The sequence below is a fragment of the Pholcus phalangioides genome, unplaced genomic scaffold, assembly GCF_987345545.1.
Source record: "Pholcus phalangioides strain wild (caught in Gottingen) unplaced genomic scaffold, Ppha-v1.0 ptg000014l_1, whole genome shotgun sequence".
Lineage (NCBI taxonomy): Eukaryota > Metazoa > Arthropoda > Arachnida > Araneae > Pholcidae > Pholcus > Pholcus phalangioides.
Genome location: NW_028301607.1, coordinates 17,259,326 through 17,281,289, shown reverse-complemented (window position 1 = coordinate 17,281,289; position 21,964 = coordinate 17,259,326). Strand labels below are relative to the sequence as shown.

Below are 21,964 nucleotides of genomic sequence, written 5' to 3'. Positions count from 1 at the left end.
AAAGTGTTCATTACCATTGTTCAATTCAAGAATCCCACAAAGTTATTTTCTTTTCCTTACGAGATGTTATTTTTCTCTCTTGATATTTCAAATATGAAAGTCTGATATACCTGTATAAAACTTATGAAAAAGTAATGTGTACATGTAAATATTTTTGAATGAAAATTCAGTTTACATACATTGGTTTACTTCTTCACAGAGGCTTCAATTTATTTGTACAAGGATTTGTGCGCGTTTGAAAAATTGTGTGTTATAAATAAGCAATAATTTCTGTGGATATGCTTATCACATATTACATATCAGGTATATTTGTTAAATTAGGGTCCATGGTTACATTTTCTGCTTGCGGTTTCTTGTAACATATTTTAATATGTGAATCTCACACCTAAATGCTTACATAGAAAAAGGATATGCAGCAATTTTTGGAATACATAAACTAACCTCAAAATAAAATTTTAACCTGAAAGCAACACATTTTCTTCAAAAACAATTTCCCCAAAAAACCCAGCCGGGGAAACAGGTATCTACCCAAGGAGCAAATTTGACAACCCTGTCAGTGAGTGACCACAAGAGAGTAAACATGGGATTTACCTAGGAAGTGAATAAGCATAGAAGTAATCTAAAGAACAAGGGATCAGATTGGTGAATTAACAAAAGCGTGACTAAAGAAATGACCAAGAAAGTGTTCAAGCATGGGAATGATCAAAAGAATGACTTGGAGACCAAGGTGTATTTAGAGTCAGGGGACTAAGCTGGCTGTAGCAAAGGGCAGCAAATTTGAGGAATGAGCGTTCAAGAAAATTAGACTAGCATGAGAGAACGGCAGCAAAATTTATGTAGTCTCAAATGGCAAAACCATAAATCCACCTCGGGGATGGGAATGAAAAACAAGTTATCGGAACAAAACTTACAATGGTATCTGGGCTTGGCAATGCCAAAATAAGAGGGTAAAAAGAAGAGATTTATTTCAGAATCGCCAAAATACAAGGCATTAAGTTAGGTGAAATGTCTTGTCATTGCCGTGATAAAGGTAAAGATGCCACTAGAAATCTATGTATACTCCATCTTGAATCAAATCTGCTTATTGGTCACACAGGAGGAATTGGGGGGGGGGGGTATCAGAGAAGTTAACTTCAAATCTTTGAATATTTAGGTGTATTTCACTAACTGATTTAAAGAAATAGCATGAAAAATAGATCTTTTCAATGAACATTCAATTTCACAACATTTGAAATGAATTTATTTCTTTTCTTTCATTTTTACATTTGATACCAATGAAATAAATCATCACTGTCTTTCCGCTTTGACCTCTAAGATGCACTTTCAAATCTGTCCTCATTGATAATAAGGTTGCCGATAAGCCTGATCAGTAGGGCCGCGAGCAGGAATATGACCCATGTTATGGGTGGAAGAAGGTGGGGCATTCAATGGCCTCGGAGGGGGCATTGGAGCCCGTGCTGGAGGAACTGTTCCAGAGTTCCACTGAGGCATGTATGAACCTTCATCGTAATTCCCAGCTCCACCAGGAAATCTCTGAGGTGGCATTGTGTGAGATGAATGAGGTGGAGCAACGGGTGACGTGCTGTACGTAGCTTGAGGAGGGTGATGAACGGGAGGGGGAGGAGTTGAATATAACGGCACACTTGCTCCGTGAATGGGAGGGGGAGGAGGGTGATGAACAGGGGGAGGATGTGGAGAGAATGTCTGCGTTGTGACTGGAGGTGCCTGAGAATATGCTGGATTAGTTGGCCCAATCGGATGTTGATATGCATGGGGAGGATATGAACCTGCATGCTGCTGCTGGACAGGTGGCAACGAATGCGTCGTAGTGCCAGAGACCGGGCTGTATTGCTGAGGAAGTGCTTGTGGATGAGCTGCATGCTGACTTGTAGATGCACTGTCATCCTGAATTGGAACTGTTATCAGATTTGGACGAGCACTGCTGACCGGAATCGCTGATGGATAAGATGCAGGTGAATGTGGATACTGCCGTGGTTGTCCACTCTGATTACCAGAAGGAATTGCTGTAGGTGGAACAGCACTAGGGCGAGAATGATCTCCTTGATCTCTATGTTCAGGATGAACATGTGAAACATGGGCTCCCAGAGTTGTCTGTGCTGTCATCATTTCATGAACGTGGCCCCGAGGATCTCTAGGATGTGTTGGCACTAAATTTACATTAGTAGGCAGAGTGTTAGTAGTACTATTGTGACTGATGCTGTTCTGTGAACTGCTGACAGCAGCAGCTGCACTGGCTGCCGCAGGTTTCAAGTGACGATGATTGATGTGAGCCTGCAAAAAATATTTAAAATTGAGAATTAGTTTTTAGAGACTATTGTAAAACAAATATGGCAGCTGTATCTTGCTACTTCCATGACATGAAACTGGAAAACACAAACATTAATATAGTTAGACCCATGGGGACCGAATAAAAATTACTTCATAAGCGAGTTGACTTTTTTTCTTTTATTTGCAAAAACACAAAATACATTTTAAAGACACAAAAAAACACATAGACAAGACATGAACACACATATAACCATATTGTGCCCCTTTTTAAACATAAAAGAAATTCATCAAAAAAAAAAGCAACCGAAATGTGTCCAATATTTTCATTAATGGACTATTAATTCTGTAATAAATTTTTAAAAACGTACACAGTTCAGTACATAATAAACATGCAGACATGCCAACTTTTGGAATCCAGAAATCCCCCAACTTATAGACCTGATCAAAAAAATTGCACAAAAAAATTATAATTTTTTTTTTAGAAACCAATTAAGAAAAATTTCCTAAAAATTTTCCTGCCTGTACTTAAGGTCAGAAAATATGAATAGAGTGGGTCTTAGTATAAAAAAGGTGGTTTTTGATGGTATGGGTGGAGGTAGAAAGTGAGCATTTATAGAACCATGGGCTATCTGGCTTTTCTGTTATCTGGCGCACCCCTCCGCCATATTAGGCTAGATAGTCCCGAGTCTAATGTACTTTATTAATGCTCAATCAGGCACAGTTGATATGATAGATTCATTACAAACAAATTCTTAAATATCTTAATGAGAATATAGACATATACCTGTAGGTCCCTCTGACTCAGATAAGTTCGACCACATGAAACAGGACCAAGCCTTGAACCACCAAACGTACACATGAATACAGTTCCTAATGCAGTCTGCTCTACTCTTTGGATTTTATCATCACATCTGAATTAGGTATAATGAAACGTTAATAAATATTGAAAAACGTATGACCATGAAAGTTTCATAAAAAATAACCAAAATTAAAAAGAAAACAATTAAACTATATATTATGCAAAATATAGAGATCATGTGACCATGACTACTAGAGATTGGAAGTGAAACAAAAACCTTTCTTGAGCACATAATTTGACACACCCATATATCGAATTCCATTCACATTCATTTTTGCGGCTGCTAGGGACTCGTGTTTCGGCAAGTTTATTTTGCATGACCACTTTGTATATATAGCTACACAATATGTCTACCTTATGACATAAATACAGTAATAGTGATATAATAAGTACGGCTTATAAGAGTGATTTGCAAGTGACTGTCAAAGAGTCAAGTTGAAGTGTTAAAAATACAGCAAATATTCAGTTATAACAAATTGAAAATTAGAAAGCTTTCATTATAACCTCGAAAAATTACCACAAGCACCATGATTTCTGTCTTTTTTTAAGAAGTTAAACTAAAGATGAGAATTATTATCACAAATATTTCTTGTAAACATCAGCCTGAGGTACTTCTAACAAAGAATGGACACTGAGAAGTCATATTTTTACCTCCTTTTTCTATTTTTAAGCTTTCCCGCTGTACTCACAGAATATGTGACAACTTTAACTTTTGTCTCTCCCAGTAACTACTACTACTAAGCAACACATCCACCTTGTCCATATTCCTTTGAGGAACTTCTAACAAATTGGTTCGTGTTGGAATGTGCGTCCATGTTGTGAACCTAATGTCAAGTTTGTTTCTGTGTAATGCTTGTTATAGTGCTATCACCTGCATCTATTTTTTAAACTATGAGTGAAGTATCCCAGTGACTGTGGTCATTGCAATGAATTATATATGACCAGAACTCTCTTACAGTACAAACCCATTTCAAATGGCTGAATAAACTGTATTAAAAAGAACTTTCAAATAAACAGAAAAATATTAACCAATATATACAGCTTTGGAAATGAGCAGTGATATAACTGAGAATTTTGACTGTCCGGTTAGTTTTCTAAATTGTATTCATAGTGCTAAATTCTATTCAAAAATTTCAAAGAGAATTGCCAAAAAACATTTCATGAATGGAGTTCTTTTAGTTCACAAGAGGAAACTATCTACAAGACATTTTAATGCAGATAAAGCAACAATTCATAATCTGACAGTGCAAAAAATTTACATTCACTTATAACGAGAAATCTGTTACAACAGCAACGTTTTTAGTGATTATGAACTTTCACTGTACCCAAAGTTATAAACAAATTCTACCTCAACACCCTATTTTGACTAACCTTCTGTCTCGTAAATATCCCTTTCTCTACAATGTCAAAATTATCATTGTGACAGAATTTGAAATTTATAAATATAAATAAAAAATATTGACATCAAGTAACAGAGAGAAAAATACTTATGGGAAATTCAAGAAAAACAAATGGTGTATGTTGTGGAATTGAAGAATATCACTGACAAAATTCAACCCTAAAATGGATATGATGTACAAGGATGGTTGTCATAATCTAGAATCACCACAGGACCTACATTGGGTCAAACTGCGCACTAAACTCTCTGACTCTGGCTTCACAATAGTGGAAAATAAAATCAAGAAAATGGCAAATAAGCAATAAAGGAGGTCATTTTACCTTCGAAAGGTGAGATAAAAGACGCAAATATAAATAAACGGTTTTTTTTTTATATTTTTAACCAATCGGTTTCAAAATTTATGTCACACATTCATATACAGAAGTTTTTCTAAAAACATTCACTTACTTGGGACATAATTTCTCTGCTTTCTTAGCGCATTCATAACAAAACACATGTTTACATGGAATCTAATAAAAAAACAAATTTTTATTTTGAACACAATTGAAAGACTTAAGAAAACCAAAAAACAAATTAACAATTCCTCAAAAATAAAAATCAAACAGATTAACAATGGTTATTAATGTTGTTTACTCAGATTTTCACTCATAGATCAGCAGACTTTGTCCACAACAATCAATAGATACAAGAAAAATTTTTGAGTTTGACTGCCTGAATTGAGTGGCATTTTAATTTGTGTCACATCCAGGCATGCCAACACTGGCATAAAGCCTCTCAGTAGTGATGAATGTTAAGCTTTACCATGGAGTACCCTTCCCCTTTCTGGACAACCTCATCATAGTAGTCAAAAAAAAAAAAAATCACTCAAAAATATTCTTTTTTTTCAATTTCAAAAATTAGAAGTTTATTCAATACACAACACCCCATACATACTAGAACCTAGAAGAATGGTCCACAGGAACCCCCGTGCTCGATCAACTTTTTGAAATTGCAGAGTCCCTCAGTTATTCATGAATTTCAACCCAATCCCTCCCTGCACATGTCCTTATGGGTCGTATCTATGGATGTCTGACAACCCTAGACTCCTCCTCCCCTAATGTTTTCCTTATATCTGAGCTCCAACAGCACCTGCCACACAACATTTTCTGAAACAAGTGTTGCAGGGTCAACCACACACACTGAAAATATATACCAGAGGTCCCTAATTGGGAAGGGTCCATGGCATTTTTACTGGAGTAGTCCACTACTAATGTAAATTATACATCAAAGCTTTATTGGAAAAAAATTCTTTAAAAGAAAAAGTTTTAATTAAATGTAAGTGCAAAAGCACTGGTGCAACCTTGGTAGACTGCAGTAGTAATATTATGATTTGACAAATATGCTTGTGAGTGACATCTTGCTCTCTGAGACAGTCCATCCCTTTGGGAAAGAGCATAAATACAACGCCACGACAGACGAAATGTCTAACGAGGTGGCTGATAAAAAGATGCCGATAACAAATATGGATGTCATATTTCAAAAATACAGCAACCCAATTAAAAATGCAATTACAAACAATATATATACAAGATAAAATATTACACAATGCTCATAAAGAATACTAATGGTTGTCTTATTCTAAGTATGGACAGCTTTTGATTCACTCCAACATGTTTATCATATTTCTTTTTAAGCGCATCAATTGTGTTAGAATTCACTACCTGGGGGTGGGGGGGGGGGAGAATAAGCTATTCTATTTATCAACAACACCATCCCAAGATGGTCTCTCTGGGTGGACAATGGTCATATCTGTGTCAGTGGGTGACATCTCTCGATAGGAGCATGAAATGTTGTTTTAGTTCATCCAGGCATTGCTATCGCATCACATTTACTGGTACTAAATAGAATGTCCTCCATCGTTCAAGAACATTCTCATTGTAGATGGCTGAAGTTTTCGCTGCTATAAGTGGGGGGGGGGGGTCCAGAACTAAAAGTATTTAGGAACTGTTGAGTGAGATTTATACTGCACATACAAAACTTCTAAATAACTATATTGGTGTACATTACAAGCTGTATTACCACGCACAGACAAGACACACTGGCACAGGAAAAATTTAAAAAATTAGAGGGAATGTTGCTTATGAGTGGTGAAACCATCGCATGGTTTGATTCTGTGGCGCTGCGATCGTCACGAGAAAGCGTGCGCGTCCGTGGGAGAAGAAAAGAAATTATTGGTTCTTCCCGCGCTCGACAAGGTTGTAACACCTCTGTGTGAATAAATTTCTCTTTATCTATTTTGTTGTTTTGTGAAGCAACAATTCCTTGAGACATATTTTTCAGGTGAAGACAGAAAGGTTCATTGATCAAGTAGTCCGAAAATTTCTTTAACTCCTGTTTACATAAAGCTCACGAATACTTCTCTCTCACTTGCTATAGCTAATCTCAAGAAATAACATATTCTAGTCCTAACATTTAGTGCCTGGGCACTTAGTCATCACCAGCTTGTTCCAGAAGATTTTTAATTGTCTAATACGTTTTAGCTAATGTATTCTATAGATGTCTAGTTCATTCTCATCTATTTGCTGTGGTCATTAGACTGATTGAATTCCTGCCATATGTGCCGATCTTCATTAATGAATGGACAACCTGGTGTCCAAGAACTTGCTTCTCAAGGTGGATTCCTAGATTTGGTTAACGTCTGTGATCAAAGGACTCTCTCTCTGACCAGTCATTTCGTCGGACATGACAAAAACAAGCTGGATTTTGACTAGCTTGCTCTGATCAGTCATTTCTCAGAGTGAATATCGATTCTCTCTTCACTACCGCTATACATAACAAGAAATTAGGTCTTGTGTATTTCAATGAATGTCAAGAAATTAATGAAGTCTACAGATCACGATTAACGGATGCGTCAATGGACTGACATCAAACATAGGGATACAGAACCAGACAGTTGATGAGAGATTTCCCAACTAATTATGAGTCGTGTGTAATATTGTTTATTGTTAATATCAAAAGAGTAATTTGAAACATGTTGAATGAACTTCTGAATTGTCATGACTTAAACAAAAAATAGATACAAGAGCTGCCATGAATAAATATCCTTGGTAAAAACTTGCATTTCGTTTTCTTTCATTTTGTTGTCTGCAAATATTTGGATAAACAAAAATGCACCAAGAGTGCACTATAAAATGTTACTCACTGCAACACTCTTAATGGATATATATAACAAATGATAGAAATGGATTTGGTGAATTCTACAGGAGCTCTGAACTATTGTTACAGCAAACGATACATCAACTGAATCACAGACCCTTTTCTTGGCCATTATTCTTTCTCTCAAACTCTATGATTCTGTCACATGAGTACATGAACTGTTTGTTATGCTACAGCTAGTCAGTGAGAAGTTTGATGCTATATAAAAATAAGTAAAATATTGCAAGAAATTCAAAAGAACTGAATTTTGTTTTTCCGAGAAAAAAATGTATGATGGAAAAACAATTTCTGTAATATTAAATACATATCTCCCATAGTAAGTAGTTGAATGCAGCCATCTGTAGGAACTATGGATAGTTCATAGTACAGTTGGCCACTCCGCATATTGAATAAAAATATGCCTGGGAATACAATAAACATGATCAACATTACAAATATAAATTTTAAAAAAGCCTAATTAAAGATTGTGTTTCGATAAATCAGCATTCAGTTTAGATTTATTAATAAAGAATCGCTTTCTCATTTTATAATACAAGATCATTCACACTTCACAACTGCCTTTTTCCCCCACTCATACACAGAAATCTAAAAGGAGCAACAGCATAAGCAAATATCACATTTTAAATGTCTCATAATTTTGCTCACCAATCTTCCATAATTCAGAATAGGTAAAGAACATTTTTCACAGCAATGAATGAGGGGGTTGATAACTTTCTCTCCAATCAGGTTTACCTAGGGGGGCGAAAACTACATAAAGCCTCTTTAAATATAATAAAATGAACTAGAGCAGTGGTTCTTAACCTTTTTTCCATCCCCCAAATCTTTTCAATTCACCTTCTGGCACCCTCTAAGCCAATAGTTCTAAACCCAAAATGTAATAGTGAAATTAATTTTTTGAAGGAAAAAATATGACAGGTATGGCATATTATATCAAAGCAACAAAATTAAATCTACAAGTCTATTCTATTTTAGTGACTAATAGTTTTTGATTTTTCATAATATATTGAAATTGAGGTTCTTTTTCGAAAGGGTCACCCAAATATCATCACTCATGTTCAAGAGATCCGTTTTTCCTGCCTTGCTTTCATGGTTATGAAAAACTCATTTCACAAAGGTGGGTGGTAGCAACCACCCACAATTTTTTTTTGTTACTTTTTTTTCAGATATCGCACCCCGGTTAAAAACCACTGCACTAGAGTGACGCATAAGATATGCAAAAGTTACATGTACCACCTTTAATCAAATGTGCCTTTTCAATTTTCTATCACACATGTACTGTACCCTCCTGTGTATAACCTACACATCATGTTTTTGAAAAACATTTTAATTTTTTAGTGTATATTATTTAGCCTACTGATGAATTTTATCTGCAGCTTCTTTTTTTTTTTGACAGGTTGGAAGGAAAAAGTAGTTTTAGGTATTTAAAATTAACAGATGACATTTTTTTCAATGGCAGTAAAAGAATCAACTTTTTTAAGAATCTTGACCAAAAGCTTTTCTCAAGATTTCATAATTTGAGAATGAAATTTTTGCATTCTGGTTATATATAATAGATACTACAGATTATACAAAAATTTTTCTTTAAATAGCAAAATTCCTGTTCACGGATTATACAGGCCAATTCCATAATTTGTTTGGCCACATTTTACTGGCAAACCATTAACCCTAAAGGCATACTTCCAATTAGAAAAAGTATCCAAATAATATTTAGAACTCAGATACGTCATTCATGTTGGAAGGGGTATGTATCTATATGAAATTTATTTTATGTCTGTGTGTATGTATGTTCTCTATACAAATCTAATTTTAGATTTATCGTTACAAAATTTTACATATATACCAAACGGGGCTCTACTTATGAACAATGGGCTACTGTAAAAGTTCATCAGAGCTAGGCAAGTTCCCAAAATGGGCAAAAACTGTCAGACAACGATGGTTCCTGGGCTTCAACAATGACTTTTGGAATATTTACTTTGGTTACTGTGGTTCCTTAAGAATGAGTTTCAGACATGCATAGGGGTCGTTCAAGTATTACGTAAGCAAATTTTTAGCCATTTTTGATCACCCTCCCCCCGTCACCAAAATTACGTCAGCACTGCCCCCACCTCCTAACACATATTGGCGGGATCAGAAATGTATGCAGGAGGGGGGCATAAGAGGCTCGTGCACCTTTCCCTCAAACAATTTTTTTTTTAATGTAAAAAACATTTTTTAAAAAATTAAAATTTCGAAAGAAAATACCTTTATATGTTATGGTCAATGCTATTTTGAAGGGTAAGAACTCAAAATTTCTCTTTAAGAAATTCATAGCAACCGACCCTTTAAGCCATACTTGGTAAACCCTTGACCCACAGACCAATGTGGCCCCGTAGGTTATCTGATGTGGCTTCCCCCCCCCCTCAAACCTAATTTTATAAAAATGAACTAAGTGGCACATTTTCAAATCGCTTAAATGACCTGTGGCACAATTCTAGAGCATTTAAGTGGCCCGTGAAACATTTTCAGATCACTGAAGTAGGCCTCAAAGATCACTTTCACATTCAAAGATCACTTAAGTAACCCGTGACACAGTTCCAGAACAATTAAACAATCCGTAGCACATTTAGAGATCCCTTGAGTGATATGTGGCACAGTTTTAGAGCACTTAAGCGGCCCCCAGTGCAGTTATACATCACTCAACTTACCCGCGGAACATTCGAGATTACTTAAGTGATCCGCGACATAATTACAGATCGCTTGATTGATGCGTGGCACGTTCTAGAGCACTTAAGCAGCCCGGAAACATTTCCTGAGCACTTGAAGGATTCGTGAAACATTTAGAGATCACTGAAGTGGCTCTGTAAGGGATTTATCATTAGGGAGAACGTTAGTTCAGGTGCCCACAAACAAGCGAAAGATTTTGCTCGTCTTTGGCGCACCGAGTGAGATGCCATCAAAAATATTTCATAAAGGATGGTTGATGACGTGGGCACATCTTCCAAACCCCCCCCCCCCGCGTCATCGAAAGTCTGCTAATCGGAAACTCCCCCCCCCCCATTGATGCTGACGTAATACTTGAATGTCCCCATATGCCTTTACGTTGGTTTGTCACTTCTTTAATCCTGCCAGCATAATAACTGGCTTGTCACTTTTTCAATCCTCATGGTAATTGAAGAAAACCTGGGCACCGCCAGGTATTGTAGCTGGTAGTTTTTTATTGAAATAAAGAATTAGTTTTTTTATATGGACACCACGTGCTCAAAACCATTAAAAAGTTGTTGCCCTGTCTCTCCCGAGTCATACAAAAAAAAAAAAAATCTGTTTCTTAATGCAATATTCACTTCAGATATTTAAATTAAAAAATTAGGAAATCATGTAGGAAATGAAATTGCAAAGAACTCTATACTTTCTATACTGGCCAAGATAAAAATTTCAAAGATAAGAATTTATATTTCATAAAAATATGCTAACCTTATGATTCCAACGTAATTTTTTGTTTTGATGGAGGGGCTCCGTAAAGACTCTCTCCATGGGACTGAATGAGGGTGTTTCGATCTTAGATATCACTTCATCCAGATTTGAATCTGAAACTGTTTCAAAATGAATGCATTAAGAAAACATGGAATTGCAGCACCAATCAACCATTATTTTTCAATGTAAATACATTAGGCACTACTTATTATCACATAATGTTATCACTTGCATATTGTTATCATTTTTTGTACGGAACAAACTAATATAACATGGGAAAAAAACTTGTTTATAATTAACTGAACTTTGGTTCAACAAAAAAGAAACTGACAGCATAAACCGGACTTATTTTTTTCACTATAAGTTAACATTATCAATCTGCAAGACTATGTAGGAGCTCAGAATATGGATCCTTTACTAACAAAAATTTCTGTGATCAGTTCACAATATTCTAATCAGGCAGCAATACCTCATATGATCCATGTGCAATGTACATTGCTACACTGTACATGTAGTGCTTCTTTTACGATACCCTTCTTATAGTAAAGGCATGTGTAAAGTAATAAAAAGTTGTTTTTTAGTTTAGTGTCAGTTTCTTTCAACTGACCACATCCACAGTTCCTCAGCCAAAAGACTTTCACAGTGGAATCAGTAGAAACGCACTGTAAAAATTATAAAAAGTATTGTAATTTGTAATGCACATTAAACTTTCCATTCCAACTAAATACAAATACAAGGCCACAACAGGCAAAATGCCTAACGAGGTGGCAAATGAAAAACTCATAATTTTTGAATAAAAAAAAAAGAATTTCAAATGAAAAATGGGAGAGAATCCTGTTTCAAAACAATTGAAAAAAAAACAATGCATAATTTAACATTTTGAAACCTGTTGTGGAAAAAAAGAAAACAAATTGTCCCATCGACATATGCCCCATTTGACCAAACAGAAAAAAATGGTCATCATACTCAGAAGTGGGATTTTTTTTTGTACAGTTATAAATCAGTTATCGAAAACCTTAAATCTTGATGTGATCGCATTAACCCTTTATGGTATCCGACTACCTTTCTTGTCACTTTTCTATAAAATGGTACTGGAGTGTATGAGGGATATAGTTCTAATGAATGTTTTGTTACTCTTGAACACAAACTTTTCTTACTCCTGTAAGTGAAAAATATCAATTCTGAAATTTCGATATCATTTTTGATAAACCAACACCTATCTGTATGATTTCTTTTCTTTCAAATTTCACAAAAAAAAAAAAAAAAAAAATTCTTGCGCAATTAAAAAGAAATAAGATGTTGGAATAACAATAAATTTTGCTTTAGAAAAAAAAATTAAACATGTAGCACAATGTTTCAAAAAGGCAATATTATACGTTTTAAAATAAAGCAAATCTAGATTTTGAGATAGGCCATACAAGCTATTATTCATTTTTTTTATTTATTTTCTGTGATGGGGTACATTTGACATGAACTGTTATTGCTTTCAAATGGGCAAAAAAAGTATTTCTGATACTTTGCAACTAACTTCTCAGTTGAGTAATTTTGTAATTTTTTTTCAAAAGAAAGAAAAGAATAAGAAACTTTTAGGTGGTGAAACACCACCTGATTTGAGAATTTTCCAAAAAATCACATACATATGTTAGCTGTGTCAGAAGCTTTTCTTTTCATGATTTTATAATAAAATTACCTAGAAATTTTGATCAAAAATATGTTTCGCATAAGCGCAAACAAAATTTTCTCAAGGGGGGGTTTCCGATTTTTTTTCCTTCGGAGGAGGTTCAAGTTTTTTCCTGTAAAATAACTATAATCTTGGCTCAAGGGGGTCCTTTAAGGACGTCAATGTGTGTTCGGCTAGTTTCCGACCGGCCCAGTTGACCCGGCAAATATCCGAATTTCTGGATTTTTTCGGCCCCTATACATCGATCCCTGTGTATGGGATATCTGTATTCCTGAATATCAATATTTAAAGATATCAATATTTTGATTCCGCTAATCGTTAAAGTTGCCGTAGCTAATCATAACTAAATAGTTATAATTATCACAAAACAATACACCAACGTGGAGATGATCCCAAATCATAGGAATTAATATACAGGGGATGAGTAAACTGGAAAATTTCGGACTTCAGTAGTAATATATATAATATATTTTAAAAATAAATATCGTTGTAGAGGGATAATTGTTATATCGAGACGTAGCAGTTCAACATTAGAGTATTGACATTTCCAAACAAGACTTGAAAAAAACATCATTGCAGGTGGATTTATCGTATTATCGAGTATCGTTATAGCGAGGTTTCACAATATATAAAAAAAATATGTGATTAAAATATGTAAAGAAATATAACTGTTGAGTGAAACCAACAAATAGTTGAAATATTATTCAAGTCACAAGTTAAATCTATATACATATAGCTTGGAATCAGTTCCTAAAAATGAAATTGTGAAAAAAAAATTTAATTTTATCTTCCAGCCAATAAACTTTTTTTGGGGGTTTTGGCAGATTGCATACGTTAATTTACGTGTTTATATACAGTGAAATCTCGCTACAATGATATTCGATTCAAGGATAAGTACCTCTACAACGATTTTTTTTCCAAGTCTTATTTAACAATGCCTATAGCCTAATATTAAACTGCTGCCTCTCGATATAAAGATAATCCCTCTACAAAGACATTTTTTCATGGTCTGCAGATTATTGTCATATCGAGATTTCACTGAATTTAAAATATAAAAAAAATTTCAGAAGAATTTTGACGTGCAGCTTCGCTTTTCACATATTGTGAATATAAGCGGGGAAAAACATGGTTCCTCCTTGGAAAGTTTCCTCTATACCCCTCCCCAATCCCATTCTAACAATCTTGTATTTTTACTTCCAAGATACCAGTAAAAAAAGTCACACCTTGTTCTATATATAAGGTAGTCATTGTGATGGTCTAGGGCCAATTCATTGTAACTTTTTGACCAAGTGCTTCATTCACTTGAATGAGTGAGGATTAGGAGCCGTTGAAGGTGTCAGTCAAAATACAACATGTAAAGGGGGAAGGAATAGATCCTCCATGACCCATATATTCATCAACACCACTCAAGGGTTGAAAACAGATTGACCCATATATGTGTCATTACCACTTGACTGGTTAAGAGTATCACAGGCCCTTGGGCCAAGGGGTTTTTCTGAGGCCCTACCTGGTAAATCCTAGAAAATTTCAACAGGATCTCATTTTAGTGAGGCCCCTCTTCTCTTGAGGCGTGCCCGGGTGGGCCCATGCGTTAAGACGGCACTCTTACAGGCATATATTGTATTATATTTTATCATGTATACATAGTTTTTAGTTTTTATGATTGCATTTGTAACTGGGGTTCCTATATTTTTTTTAAATATATGACATCCATATTTGTTATGGGCAATTTTTTCTCAGCCACCTCATTGAGCATTTTGCCTGTTGTGGCCTTGTATTTGTATGAGTAGTAGTAGTCATCAAACTTGTATAAGAAAAAGTTGTGATCAGATGATACCAGATTTTCAGCTCACAAAAACACAGAATCCTTGACTGATTATATCATTAGACCAAAAACAAGACATTCAGCTACATATCTCTAATTGGTCAACTTTTGGTCAAATCATTTCACTGCTCTTATATTTATGCACTAAGCATGGGCGGAATCAAAGGTGAAGTCGACTGATCTAGTACATATATGTATAGATGAATTGCCATCATCATCAGCGTGCCCCCCCCCCCCCCCCCAGACACTTCCAAGTCTATCTCCGCCTACATACCAATTAATGATTTCTGATTTGAATCAACTGCTGAAGATATTTTGCTTACCTTCAAAAAGCAATATATTGATGACACTTTTAAAACACGGATGCCCGGTGACCCTAATTGCAACTTTTTAACACAATTTATAAAAAAAAGACCGATACAGTAGAATTTCAATATGGAAAAATAGGGGAAAAAATAAAATATTTCGTATTAACTGATATAGGAGCAATTTATATCCAACACTTTAAGCTGAGAAGCTAACATCACCTTCTTAACCATACATGCACCTCATTTTTTCCCCTGCATAATTTCTAACAATATATGCAGGAACGTGTTTTGTGTGTGTATGTGACCATAAAATTCATGTTCTCAAAGTTATGATTGTTTAGTGTTACTGTGTTGCTGTCATCTGTAGAAATGCCAAATGCTTGAATTCTCATGTTTTGTAAGTATCATATTGAATGTTTGCCTGTTCTTTGCAGAGACACTTTTTGAAATGGGGACTGATTTGCATTTGTGCCTTGAAGTTGAAAAACCGCAAAAAACCAACTTCGACTGACAACCACTGTGCTGTGAACAGGGTTTGAACCTGGATTCTTGTGATGAGAGTCCTGCATGATGCCTATAGAACCATACTGGGGTACACACTGTTCGATTGCAAATGATAGTTTTTCGGATGAAAGATAACCATGATTAATTTCATCTGAGTTACTAGGAAAAGTTAGAAATTCCTTCACAATAAAATCACTCCTGATAACATGCTTAACACATGTCAGCATGTAAAAACATTTGATGGTTTAGTATCCCTTCACTATACTACTACTTAACCCCACATGCACCTCCTCCATATTGATCTACAGAACTAACGAATTGGTACATGTTAGATTGTGCGTGTCCATGTTGTGAACCTAGTGTGGTTTGTTTCTGTGTAATGCTTGTTATATAGTGCTGCCACCAATTTTTTGAACTGTGAGTTAAATATAATGTAATGATTGAATAATTGTATCGTTTTGGGCCTGTTGCTCTCTGTGGCGAGACTTTTTAATTGGGAGATCGGCTCTTTACTATACTACCCCCCCCCCACCCCCCATTTCATTATAAAATTCCTATACATATTGTATATCTTCTATTAGAATTGAAATTAAAAATATTGAACATCAGCACCCAGATTGTTGTCGGTTATATTGTGCAGTAATTTCAGAAGAGGCTCCCAATACATGGGATATAACAAGGGATCAGTGTGTTACAAAATTCAATTAATAATGATAAAGACATACTCAGCTTTTCTGAAGCAGTTTCTTCAGATATAAGATCTTCGACTGTCCTGGCTTGATCTTCATCTTCAGCTCCAACCGTTTTCTTAGAAGTGGATCGCTTGCCTCTCACACTCTTACGGCCACGACCTCCCCTTCCTTTACCTTTTAATTTTATTGAAATGTTCTTCCTCACACCGTGACTCTGAGCAGATCCAACGTTTGTTTCAGAATACTCCAAATCATCTGACACAGCAAATTAAAAAATAACTCATTATATAGACAATACATTCAACTTTGATGGAAAAAAAACTATAACAAACATCTAAAATATGAAATCAGTTTCACAAGAAACCATAATGCAAACTTTATTAATGTCTGTAATAACCTTTAGGGCGGTCGTCTACTGAAAGCTACTATGAGTCATAATAAGTCACATGTATGGCACAGCTGAACAAATCAAAACAAAATTTAGGCACCAGCCAAATTTCTTGAGACCTTTTTTTCCTCCTGACGAAACCATTAAAAATTGTATATTCTTTGACTTTATTAAGACTGAAGGACTATTTTTCCGATACCCAGAGATGCTGACATGATTTCTGGGAATGTTGTGCTGTCCTTAGAGCCCTGACTCGATTATCATACACAGAGCCAATGCCAATTTTTTAGAACCATGGCGATCTCGTACCTGAGATTAGTCAATTCAGGGTGAGAACCATCCCTTTCATGTGAACAGCCAGACATGCTGCCACATGAGCATCACGTTCTTCCCTATGTCACCGAACATCTGCGCTTGTTTTTCAAAAAATTTTGGCAGGATTTTCTCCTTGTGGTAGCTGTAAGGTAAGAGTTGTTAGTGCACTGCATAATGGAGAGGAGAATCAATATGAAATTATGTTTCAAACTGGGTAAAACTGCAACAGAAACCCATGAAATATGTACAAAGATGAAGCTGTACCTCGAAAGACGCTTTGAAAGACAGTGGTTCACACGCTTCCGTGAAAGTCATGAAAGTGTCGAAGATGAGCATCATAGTGGAAGGCCTGTGATGAGCATAACGGTGGCAAATGCTGACATAATTCAGTAGTTCTTGTCACAAGATGCACGTTTGCCCATCCAATTTACAGTGAAAGAATCTAATCTTGCATGTGAAATTGTCCAAAGCATTGTGATCAAGGATTTGGGTAAACACAAACTTTGTGTAAGATTTGTCCCTCATCACCTAAGCAATGAACAAAAACAACACATAGAGTCGTACAGCTACTTCATCGATAAGCCATATGATGCCATGTTTTTACAGTCAAAAGTTACTGGAGACAAAACCTGGTGTTTCCAGTGCAATCCACAAACTGAAATACTGTCTTGCAAGACACAGCTTTATCTCAAATACACATTTCGTGGATTTCTATTGCAGTTTTACCCAATTTTAAACAATTTCATACTGATATACGCAATACATTGGCAACTCTTTTACATTAAAACTACTATATGAACAGACACTCAGGACCGTAGGTGGGTCTGGTGCTTGGGACGCCGAACTGGAAGGGGGTGCAAATTTCACCTTTCAAACCTCTTCTTACATTCCCTTCTCAACATTACAAGGGGCCACCAAAATGCTTGCTTGCTCCGGCTGACAAATCATCTAGTTGCAGCCCTGCAAACACCTGCCAAGAAATTATTTAAAAAATGAGCACAGATGTTAAGTGGCATAAGAAATAATAAAGAATAATGCTAATGTAGCTGGCTGTTTAAATTTTTAAAAAGGGGGGGAGGGATGATTTGCCTTACTTACTGGTCAGACCTTGTATTAACACTATAGTGAAGTGTACAGGGAATGGAAGAATAGTATTGTCACACAGACCAATGGTTCTCAACTTTCGAAGCCTGAGGCCCGGTAAATCGCTTTTAAGTGAAAGGCCCATTAATGCAAACAACTAAAGAGAAATGAATGGGAAAAATGAAACTTTGAATCGCTCACGGTCCGGTGTGGTGTGACTAGTGTTATTAGGCCGCGGCCGGTGGTTGAAAAAAATTAATATAGGCGATTATCATAAAAGATGTTATAGGATTTTAACTACTTCTTTTATAAAGAATTACAAGCATTTCAATAGCACACCATATAAATCCCAATTTCTTTACCAATAAATTACGAAAATGATCACAGGTAATTTTGTAACTAATTTGCGCAAGGGGAGGGGGGGGCGGAAGGCATTATTCTACTATTCAACACTAAGGGCTGATTGTGTTTATATCACACTACGATTAATTTGTTCACATTGGGTCGAATGCAGTAAAACCTGATTACAAGAACTGTCCACCCAGCACTCAAGAGCTGGATAATATAGGGGACAGGGGAAAAGGTCTGTTTTGTAAAATAAAAGAGGAGACCCAATTCAGCTCAAATAATTAAAAACTTTAGTTTGAAAATATTTCACGAGCCACTCAAATGATCTGGACCAGTAACGCAGGTGACTCAAGTGATTTGAAACTGAGCTGTGGATAACTACCAATCTGTAAATATGCTGTGGGTCACTTGAGTGATGGGAATGTGCCATGGGCTACTCAAGTGATGTGAAACTGCACTGCAGGTCGCTTAAGTGATCTGTAAGAAGGTGCCTCTTAGTTCATTTTTATAAAATTAGACTTGAGGTTGTGGGCAATATCGGATGACTCAGAGGACCACATTTATCCCACACGTATGGTACGGCCATGTACGATTTATAACATTTCAAACATCACTATGTGCAGTTGAGGCAGTACCTTGACATTAACACATACAGCTTTTGCTACGACGTAGAGAGGCATATATACAGCCCAGGTCGGTAAATTTAGAGAAGTGGCAAAATTAAAAAATGAATTGATAAAATTGGATCGAATGGAAAAACCCCCATCGATCTGCCAGCGAAGGGCAGGTCAGTGAGTGGCCAAAAGTGTGACACAGAGAGTGCAAGCTTAAGAGAGCAACTATAAAAATGAATGAGTATGGGACTAACGCAGAGAGCAAAAAACCATATCAGTGAGTAAGCGAATGGTTGATCTCTCTACATAATCATTACACTCCTGCATAAACATGTGAGCAAAATACATTGTGAAAGCTTGTTAGTGACCGAAAGAAATAAAGAATAAAGTTCTAAGTTAATGAGGAGCAGATTTGAGGAAGCAGCATGAGGAAGAGGCAGCAGATTTCTAAAAATATAGGCCTACCGCCGTCTGTCGGTGATATGTAGTCAGGTACAGTTGCAGAGCCAAAACTAGGAATTTTGCCGCTCCACCAATTTAAAATTTGATAATTTTACACATTGGTGTTCTGTGTTCCCCACCCAAAACTTGCCACCCCCGGGACAAACACCCTCTCTGCTACTCCCCTCTAGTTCCAGCCCTGAGTACATGTACTATTTGTAATTAGTAAAGTATTGCACTGCATTCGATAATTTTTGTTTATCAAATTATTTTTCACATTATCTGTATATCTATGCAGTACAAAACTAATGCTCTATCAATGCAACATGAACATAAATAATTTGTGCAATGAGCCTTACTGATATCTTAACATCAACATTGGAAATCATTATTTTGGTCCAGCAGTTGTCATCGGCAATGGTTTTATGCAAATTGCAAAAAACTCACTTTTATTATTCTAATTTAAAAGATTTATATTTTAATGATAAAGTTCTCTTTTTTTTATTTTTAATATTTAAATATATTTTAATTTTAAAAAATGCAAAAGATAGCTGATAAATGGCAGCATCAACATCCAGAGTTTTTATACGTGGCCAAAATGAGCGTAATAACTTGTGTTAACTATCCCCTTTCCCCCTCCTCTCATGTTCCTCAATAATAAGGGTATCTTGTTTGGCCATACCACGGAAAGCACCTAAAGAGGAAAGAAGAACATGCATCTTTCCATGTAAAGCTCCACCAAGCCTTGACCATATGTCCTGTAGTTTACAGGACACTTTATTTCAGTGTCTTTTGAAAATATTTTTCTAATTTAACAAATTGATTTAACAAAAAGAAAAGAAATTCAATGGTATTAAATTGGTACCAAATACATTTGAATTATAAAATTAATGACTTGAAATTTTCAGAGGGTGCCGTCACACCTCCCTCACAAGCCACCTTTATATGCAGTAAATGAATGCCAAAAAGGGGAACCTAGAGAGTGTGCAAGCCCATGAACAAGAGTGACTTAGAAACAAGCACTTTTATTGGTGCCCACAGTATTATTAAGAAGGCTGATTACTCCCCATGTTTGCGAGAACTACTCAAAAACAAATAGATAGTCTGAAAATACCTATCAATAGACACAACAGAAAGAATGCATTAGTTTGCAGTGCAAGAAAAAGAATCATCTGACATATGTTGCCCACGGGATCCAGGAAAATTCACCTCTGACATTTCATCCCAGAGTGACCATATGAGGTACAGTGGGTGAGTGACTGCACAAGAATCATCATATGAATGCGAGCGAATGTATGAGTAAACAAGAGTGAGCGAGTGAATGTACGAGTGACTCAGTGGGCGAGCAAGTGAGTTTCATATGGCACTCAATAATTCACCCACTCACTGTGTCGTTCATACTGTCACTCGTCACTTCCACTCAGGTTAGGAGTTCTTCCCAGTACAACCACGTCCTTTAGGGAAATGTGCTGAAATCATGCAAGTTATAGAGCCTGGCTGTGCATGATATTTCTTGTCAGTCGCCACACACTCGGTTACTCATATGAGTGAACAAGTTAGTTGGTGAGTGAATGTATGTGTGAGCAAGTGAGTTTTTCATACGGACACCCATCCACATACTCGGTCACTCACACGATCACTCCGTCACTCGCCCTCTTCCGGAGTGAAATGTAGAGGCTGTTTCCGTAAACCGAATACATGAGGGCGACATTCAAATTGCGGTAGGTTTTCGTTGTCCATACCGACCGACCGACCGCTGAATGTACACACACATATACTATATGACGAGGTCCCGTCGAAGAAAGGCGAAAGATTGTCAAGTGGCTGAATAATCGCGACGCGTGCGTAATGTAATACATCACCTTCCAAGATCGAGCAGTCTCAACGGCAAGCAATTTCAAAAGAACACAGAGTTAGCGAGATTAACGCACTAAATTATCACGACAATGCAAATCAGTTACTTTCAAAGAAATAGATAACAAAAAGGGGGATCGGGGCTTTCAGCAGCGCATCTTCAACCTTATAACAACTGGAAATACCTACCGTCATCGGCCATTTTCGGTTTTCATTCCTCCTCGACATGAAAATTTGGATGGACCGCTTTTCGGGTTTGGTCATACCGTCAAATCTGCAGAAAATTTTTTGGCTCCATTGAATGGGCAACATTTTTTGTGGTTTGGTATTTTCTCTGTGGTGAGTGGTATTCATTTTTGAAACTTTCATTTGTGTACATGTTTTACAGTAAAACCTCAATAAGTCATCATCTAATCGAAAAATTATGACGGCTTAAGCGGAGTGACGACGTAAAGCCGGGTTTTCCTGGGAGCAGGTTTCCTGTGCCGCGCGCTACGTGATTCGCCCAGCGCCACACGCAGTCTGCTCAAGAATAAAAAAAGCAGCATGACAGTTTTCCTACAGAGCGCAATAAGCCTGACGACAGCGCTCTCCCTTCCCTTAAAACTGGAACATGCAGACAACACACACACACACACAGAGTAGCTGATGCCAAGGCCATATACTATAATACAAAAAAGCCGCCCTGATCTGATGCGCCACGTTAATAAAAACAAACG

At 36.4% G+C, this 21,964-nt stretch overlaps 1 protein-coding gene across 2 annotated transcripts; it reads right to left on the bottom strand.

Annotated features, from left to right (window-relative positions):
- Positions 1-1,217: 1,217 nt before the first annotated feature.
- On the bottom strand, positions 1,218-21,779 carry LOC149078227 (E3 ubiquitin-protein ligase CBLL2-like). 2 transcript variants are annotated; one of them, XM_089241828.1, is made up of 7 exons: positions 21,435-21,779; positions 16,236-16,457; positions 11,193-11,311; positions 8,388-8,474; positions 4,995-5,056; positions 3,074-3,200; positions 1,218-2,292 (listed from the first exon to the last, which is right to left on the bottom strand). In XM_089241828.1, the coding sequence occupies exons 1-7, from the start codon at positions 21,445-21,447 to the stop codon at positions 1,336-1,338; spliced, it is 1,587 nt and encodes a 528-aa protein (XP_089097954.1). In that variant the 5' UTR covers positions 21,448-21,779; the 3' UTR covers positions 1,218-1,335. The 2 variants fall into 2 exon arrangements, with proteins under 2 accessions (XP_089097954.1, XP_089097955.1); XM_089241829.1 differs by having other exon boundaries at positions 21,254-21,444.
- Positions 21,780-21,964: the final 185 nt, after the last annotated feature.

Coding starts and splice junctions, on each gene's coding strand:
- LOC149078227 (XM_089241828.1), bottom strand. Junction 8,475..11,192: donor AATTACGTTGGAATCATAAG/GTTAGCATATTT, acceptor TCGCCCCCCTAG/GTAAACCTGATTGGAGAGAA. Junction 3,201..4,994: donor GCAGAGAAATTATGTCCCAA/GTAAGTGAATGT, acceptor TACCTAATTCAG/ATGTGATGATAAAATCCAAA.